The sequence below is a fragment of the Cebus imitator genome, unplaced genomic scaffold (genome assembly GCF_001604975.1).
Source record: "Cebus imitator isolate Cc_AM_T3 unplaced genomic scaffold, Cebus_imitator-1.0 Scaffold76, whole genome shotgun sequence".
Classification (NCBI taxonomy): Eukaryota; Metazoa; Chordata; class Mammalia; order Primates; family Cebidae; genus Cebus; species Cebus imitator.
Window position 1 is genome coordinate 7,286,791 of NW_016107391.1, and position 7,735 is coordinate 7,294,525.

General features: G+C 48.1%; 1 protein-coding gene across 3 annotated transcripts in view; it reads right to left on the minus strand.

Moving 5' to 3' along the window:
- Positions 1-7,432, minus strand: part of TXNDC15 (thioredoxin domain containing 15) — a 25,892-nt gene extending 18,460 nt beyond the window's left edge. For 2 of the 3 annotated variants that reach the window (XM_017532353.2, XM_017532352.1), the window contains exon 1: positions 6,702-7,432. In XM_017532353.2, the coding sequence (XP_017387842.1) occupies positions 6,702-6,768 (67 nt within the window). In that variant the 5' untranslated portion in view covers positions 6,769-7,432. Of the gene's footprint in view, positions 1-6,433; positions 6,526-6,701 lie in introns of those variants that run through there. The other variant, XM_037739909.1, reaches the window with a different exon arrangement.
- Positions 7,433-7,735: the final 303 nt, after the last annotated feature.

The following is a 7,735-nucleotide window of genomic DNA, read 5'->3' on the forward strand; positions in this document are numbered from 1 at the left end:
AAAAAAAAAAAAAAAAAAAAAGATGAAAACTATAATAACTACAATGTCTGAGATGAAAACTGCACTGCAGGAGATTAATGGCAAATTAGACAATACAGAAGAAAATAGTCAACTTGAAGACAGCAATGGAACCTATCCAAATTAAACACACAGGAAAAAAAAAAACAATGGAAAGAAATGAAGAGCATCAGTGGGCTGTAGGACAATTTCAAGTGGCCTAATGTACAGATAACTGGAGTAGTGGCAAGAGGACAGAATGGAGGAACAGAAAAATATTTGAAGAAATCATATCCAAAAACTTTCCAAACTTGGTGAAAACTATAAATCCATAGATCCAAGAAGCTCAACAAACCCCAAACTCAATGAACTACACCAAAGTACATCACAATCAAATTGCTCAAAGCCCATGACAAAAAAGTCTTAAAAGCAACCAGAGGAAAAAAAATACATTATGTAGAGAGGAACAAAGGATAACAACAGGCTTCTCAGTGGAAACAAAGCAAGCAAGAGCCGCATCTCTGACTACAAAAACTAGTGTCTGAGATGAAAAACTGCACTGCATGAGATTAATGACAAATTAGACATCAGAGAAGAAAAAACCTATAAATCTAGAATTCTGTATACAGAAAAAATATCTTTCAAAAATGAAGCTGGCACACACCTGTAATCCCAGCTACTTGGGAGGCTGAGGAAGGAGAATCTCTTGGACCCAAGAGACAGAGTTGCAGTGAGCCAAGAGATCGCTCCACTGCACTCTAGCCTGGGCAACAGAGTGAGACTCTGTCTCAAAAAAAAATTCTTTTGGCTGGGCACGGTGGCTCACGCCTGTAATCCCAACACTTTGGGCGACCAAGGCAGGCACACCACTTGAAGTCAGGAATTCCAGAACAGCCTGGCCAACATGGTGAAACCCCATATCTACTAAAAATAAAAAATAAATAAAAATTAGCCAGGCACAGTAGCAGACACCTGTAATCCCAGCTACTAGGGAGGACAAGGCATGAGAATCGCTTGAACTCCAGAAGCGGAGGTTGCAGTTAGCCGAGATCATGCCACTGCACTTCAGCCTGGGCAACAGAGCAAGACTCCATCTCAAAAAAAAAAAAAGGCGAAATAAATACTTCTTCACTTCTTCAGACGTACAAAAGCTGAAAGAATTCATTACTAGCAAACCCACATGACAAAAATCTTCAGGGAACTCCTTCAGGCTGAAGAAAAATGTTAGCAGATGGAAATATGGATCCACATAAAGAAACAGAGAACCCAAAATGGTAACTACATGAATAAATACACACAATTCTTTCCAAAAATCTAGCTATGAAGGGGGCAAAGAAGGTAGGGTAGATTCGCTATAGGCAGGAAGACTAAGGGAGGTTTCTATTTTGGTATTTGGAACACAGGAGTAATTTGAGGATACATAAAGCTGATGAGGAAGCCGGTAAGAAGGGGCCAGGCACAGTGGCTCATGCCTGTAATCCAAGCACTTTGGGAGGCCATGGAGGGTGGATCACCTGAGGTCAGGAGTTCAAGACCAACCTGGCCAACATGGTAAAAACCAATCTGTAATAAAAATACAAAAATTAGCTGGGCATGGTGGCATGTACCTGTAATCCCAGCTACTTGGGAGGATGAGGTGGGAGAATCACTTGAACCTGGGAGGCTGCAATTAGCCAAGAATTGCACCACTGCACTCCAGCCTGGGCGACAAAGCAAGACTCTGTCTCCAAAAAAAAAAAAAAAAGAGAGAAAGCAGGTAAGAAGGAAGAGGTAGCAATGGAGGTTACATAAGGCAGAGTTTAGGGCTTGGGCAGCAAGGTAAGTCTTTAGAAGAAGGTCAAGCACTTCTGTGACTACAGTCCAGAGAAGGTGCTGGGTGCCTGGGAAGGGAGCTTTGCCAATTCCGTAAGGGGGCAGGATCACACTGGTGGTATTTCTGTAGCCTTTTATTTCTGTAGCCTTTGGTTAATAAGTGTGTATTGCCTCTACAATCAGAAGGAAAAAAAACACACATATATTCTGTGCCATCCACAAGACAGAGCAGGAAATGGAGCCAGAGAAGTTAAGAGTCTGGAAAAGAAAGGATGCCAGGTTTGGGGTCCAACCATACTCTCAAACACCCCAGCTCTACAGAGATTTGCTCTTGCTACCTAATTAACATTCTAGGTTCCATAAGTAAATGAAGAACGCCAAAACGAAGAACCTCAAGAGAAAAAAAATCAGGGCACAAACTATAATCCAGTTCTCTCTGATCACCCTCAGCCCCTGCAGAAAATCAAAAGGGAGTGTAAATGGTGCATGGAGCTGGTATTTTAAGTTCAAGAGTGTTGTCCCCTCCACCCCCCTGCACCTTGCAAAAATATTTAAGTACACAGTACAGATTAGGAACAAAAAAAACCTTATGCCTTCAGGTACCAACATTTTCATTTAGGAATTTGGAGGAAAAGAAACACTGAATTATTCCACATGAAGATAAAAATGTCATACTATGTGACAGCCATTGATCCCTCTGATGGTAATGTGCCCTTTTTTTGTTTGTTTGTTTGAGACAGAGTCTTGCTCTGTTGCCCAGGCTGGAGTGCAGTGGTACGATCTCAGCTCACTGTTGCAGCCTCCATCTGCCGGGTTCAAGCAATTCTCCTGCCTCAGCCTCCCAAATAGCTGGGATTAGAGATACACACCACCATGCCCAGCTACCTTTTTTTGTTTTTTGAGACAGCGTCTCGCCCTGTCACCCAGGTTAGAGTGCAATGTAAGAGACTGCAGTTTGAGCTATACATAAAGTGATAATTATTGCATCACTGGCAGCAAAGATGCTGTCTGAAAGACAAGTGTGAGGGCACTATGCCAGGAAGCCCTAGCCTAGGTCAGCACCTTCACACCCTTACAGCTTTTCTCAGAAGGCTCTCTACCAGCTGCTGATGTTTTCACAATGGCTTCTGGCAGGGAAGCCAAATGAGGAGGGATCAAAAACAGCCAGGGATTGGAGGGACAGCAATCCATATTTTCCAAAGGCGATGCTGTGCGCTCCTTTAGGAAATGGAGACAATACCACCAAAATGCAGAAGATGACACAGTGAAGATTAAATGAGAAAAGATGTGTATGGTCCCTGTCACAGGTTAAGCACTCTATAAATACCTGTAATGATGATGGTGATAATGTTGATGGGTGTTTACAATTAAAAGAGATAGAAAGGCAAATAGAATTAATAAGTTCTATTAATTCACCTGCAGGTCGGGCTAGCTGGCTCACACCTGTAATCCTAGCACTTTGGGAGGCCAAGGTGGGAGGATCACTTTAAGTCAGGAGTTCAAGACCAGTCTGGCCAACATGGTGAAACCCCATCTCTACTAAAAAATGCAAAAATTAGCCAGGTGTGATGGCCCATGCCTGTAATCCCAGTTACTCAGGAGGCTGAGGCAGGAGAATCGTCTGAACCCGGGAGGTGGAGGCTGCAGTGGGCCGAGATTGTGCCACTGCACTCCAGCCTGGGGTACAAGAGTGAGACTCTGTCTCAAAAAAAAAAAAAACCTCACCTCTTAACCAGAATCCATCCACTTTCCTCATCCCAACTAACACTTCTCAGCCAAGGCCACAGCCAATTCTCATCTGGGCAATTGCTGTAGCCACCTAACTGGTCTCCCTTGTTAGCCTGCCATACCCCCTCCAGACTCTGACCTTCACAGCAATACAAGTGAAGGTGAAAGACAAAAGGCAAATCTGATCATATCACTGCCCTGCTAATACTCTTTCAGTGGCTTCCCCTGCCCTATGAATGCGTCTGCATTCTGTAGCAGAGATACCAGGCCCCAATGTGGCCTCTGTCTACACTCTCACCTGGTGCCATCAGATCCCTCTAGTCCATGATCATTACACTCCCCCTAACCTACCTGCCTTAGCACCTTCCTGGAGGCTGTTTCTCTGCTGGGAAGCTTCCTCTTGCTTAATCCTTCATCCTCCTCATTCAGATCTCACTCTAAATTTCACCTCTGCAAGGACACATTCCCTGGCCCTCAGACCAGGGTGGGAGGTCTCCCATTACAGCTCCCAAAAATGCCCTGAAACTCTCCTTGATGCATTTCTCAGTCTTGCAATTTTCTTAGTAATTTGTAGTTATTTAGTGGCTGCCTTCCCCAAAGCCCAGCTGCTCTGACTCATCACTGGATCCCCAGTGCCCAGCAGAGCATTTAGCATATGATGAGTGCTCAATAAGAATCTGCTAGCTGGCCGGGCGCAGTGGTTCATGCCTATAATCCCAGCACTTCGGGAGCCCAAGGCAGACGGATCACAAGGATAGGAGTTCGAGACCAGCCTGGCCAATATGGTGAAACCCCATTTCTACTAAAAATACAAATATTAGCCAGACATGGTGGTAGGCACCTGTAGTCTAGGCTACTCAGGAGGCTGAGGCAGGAGAATCACTTGAACCTGGGAGGCAAAGGTTGCGGTGAGTCAAGATCATGCCACTGCACTCTAGCCTGGGTGACAGAGTGAGACTCCATCTCAAAAAAAAGAATCTACTAGCTGACTGCCTAGGAAAGACTGGCATAGGGGACCTGAAGCCAGGAGTTTACTTCCATTCCTAGACACCTGGGTAGCATTGCTGCCTCCAGGCTTCTTAGTCTCTCAGGCCCTCAGCATCTGAGGGCAGCATAATCTGCCAGTGGCATCATCTGCAGGAAAAAAAAAAAAAACTGAGATTTTTGGCTACCCTGAGAAGAAATCGGCTGGTGAAGTTTATTCTGTCTTCACTCCATTCGTGCCCTGACTGTGATGACCAAAGACCCAGGCTGAACCCTGAATCAGCCAGGGTTCTGCCAGGAAACAGCACATGTAACTTGGGCAAGTTGAGAGTTTAATGCAAGGACCACCAATGTGTGGGCTGGGTATAGAGATATGAAAAGCAATGGTAAAGAACTCCAAGGCCAGTAACAGGAGAGGGGGAGCCAGCTACTACTCACAGACCTTAAGAGTCCAGAGAGAGAAGTAGTAGTCACAGAACCTTGAAACATCAAGGGCAGCTTTCTAGAAGTCAGTGCCTTCCACTGGGGGCAAAGCCAGCCTGCAATAACCTCTCAGGGAGGGATCGGAAAACATCAATACCCTGACTTCACTCTCCGCTCATGCCAATGCAACAGAAGCAAGATGGTCGGGCAGTTGGTATTTATTCCACACAGGGCAGCGACACAAGGTACAGAATAGGGCAGAGAGGCAGAAACAGAAGATATCTAACACATGCCGTCACCTCTGTGAAGCTGGCAGTTCAGTGTAGTGAAAATACAGAGGTTGGGCTCTGAAGTCAGGCAGACATGGGCTTGAATCAAGGCTCCTCAACTTCTGGCTATATGACCTTGGCAAAGGACTTACTGGCTCTGAGTCTCAGTTTACTTCTATAAAAGGAAAACGATAACATCTACTGCACATGCATTTAAAAATTACATAAGGCCAGGCACTGTGGCTCGAGCCTATAATCCCAGCACTTCAGGAAGCCGAGGCAGGTGGATCACTTGAGGTCGGGAGTTCAAAACCAGCCTGGCCAACAAGGTGAAACGTCATCTCTACTAAAAATACAAAAATTAGCTGGGCATGGTGGCAGACACCTGTATTACCAGCTACTCGGGAGGCTGAGGCACGAAAATCTCTTGAACTCGGGAGGCGGAGATTACAGTGAGCCGAGATCACGCCACTGCACTCCAACTTGGGCAACAGAGCAAGACCTCATCTCTTAAAAAACAAAAACAAAACAGTAAAGATTCCCAAAGACGATGCTCGTAAAGCACTGAGCACAGCACCTGGTACACAGTGAGTGCTTTCATTCATGGCAATCGTGTTACTATGACTCAACCTTCTCCACAACATCTCCTGTCCTGCCTCCATCCAGGACACCCCAGGAAAAAGAAAGAACCTGCCTGTTCCTGTTAAGGTCTGAATGACAAGCAAGGCCAAGAGGTCTGGACGTTACCAGGACTATGAGGAGTGGGGTGAAGGAGCAATGAAAGTAAGGCCTCCACTCCCCCGCCTCGCCATGCCTCCAGGGTGGCTGCCTTCCCCACCGGCAAGCTGGGGGTTACCGGGAGTCTCCCGAGTTTCTCTTATCTGTCCTTCATGCAGGCAGCTGAGCAAGAGTGGCCTCCTTAAGACAGTGGTCCAGCGGCGTGGATGCCAGCGTGGGCTTTGGCGTCAGAGAGACAGGCTTCTGCCACTTATCAGAAGCGCAAACAGGCAGGTTGCTTAGTCTCTCGGGGCGTCAGCATCTTCATCTGTGCAATGGAGACACTAAACGGAACCGATCTGATAGGGTTTGTGGGAGCATTAAATGGGATAATGACGTAAATAAAGCCCTGGCTCCTAATACTGCCACAATAAATGTCGGTATTTAATAATTATTAATAATAAACTGCTCATCACCAGAGGGTATGCCTCAGCAGCGCTCACCGCACGGTCCCTCCAGGCTACCAACCACCGGCTGAAGGCGGCCTGAACGCGGCCCAGCCTCTCCCGGGCCCCCTTCCGCCGGCCACGAGCGGGCGGTGAGCTCGGAGACAAGTCGGGGAGACTCGCCCGGGTAGAAGCTCCCGGGAAGACGCCAAGAAGGGGCGAGGCGCGCACCACTGGCCTTCGCGCAGGTCCAGAGCGTCGCCCGGGTGGACCTCAGCTCGCCCAGTTATCTCACGCACCGCCCCTGGCCCCGGCTCCCACTCACCCTCCGCGCCGCGGACAGGAAGCCCCAGCACACACAGCAGTACTTGCCACCAGCCTAGGAGCCGCATGACGCGGGGCGGTCGTCTACCGGCAGCCGGGACCACCGCCCAGGGCCGAAAAGAAACCGGCGCAGGGCTACGCGAGTGGTGCCGCCAGCCCAAGGAAGGCTGGGGGAGGAGAGCGGAGGAGCGCGGGCGCGGCCCCGCGCCGCCATCTTAACACCGGGCAGCTGTGGCGAGCGCCATCTTGGAGTCGGGCGGACGGCCTCCAGTCGCTGGCCGTCGCCGCAGGACTCGAGACCGCTTTAGGAGCTAAACGCCAGAGGCTACAGGTCGTTTTAAACTCTGCTGACCCCAGAGTCCAGAGCAGGTAGTATCTGGCAGAGGCCCGTGGCCTCCTTTCTCCCCGCGGAAATCAGGGCTTGGCTACTTGGATCACTGTGCCCGCCTAAGGAGTTTTCGACGCCTCATTCCCATTGCCAGAAAGGCCCAGTAGCCTTCCTGCTCTAGTGTCCCATCGAGGTGCAGAAACTTTGGAGTGTGCAAATCTTCTAATCCTGCCTTACCCGTGCTCTTCTACCTAGGGTTGCCACATAGAATACCAGCTACCCAATTATATTTGAATTTCACATAGTATTTTTTACCACAAGCCTTACCTTTAAGTGTCCTGTAACTTTGTGACATCTGACAACCCTAACCCTACCAATCTACTCAGGACAGGAGAGGTTGGTTTTAACTAATTCACGTGCAGGGCAATCTCGTTCTTTTTAAGCATGGTTGGTGCCATGAGCATCATTGGCTCTGGCTCATGGGGGTGGAAAAGCCACCTCGAGCATAAAGTAGATAGGAAAGGGCTTAGAATGAAGAAGGCATAGATGGGGAGAGGAGGAACAGGGCTCTGCATTCCCAACCAAACCCACAGAGTGGGAGTCTAAGAGAAACTTCTCAGAGGGAATAGAGAAGATGACACCAGTAATTAGGGTACTTTGGTGGGGAGGGCCTGCTAAAATGGAATAAGGCAAGTTTTAAGCAGCCA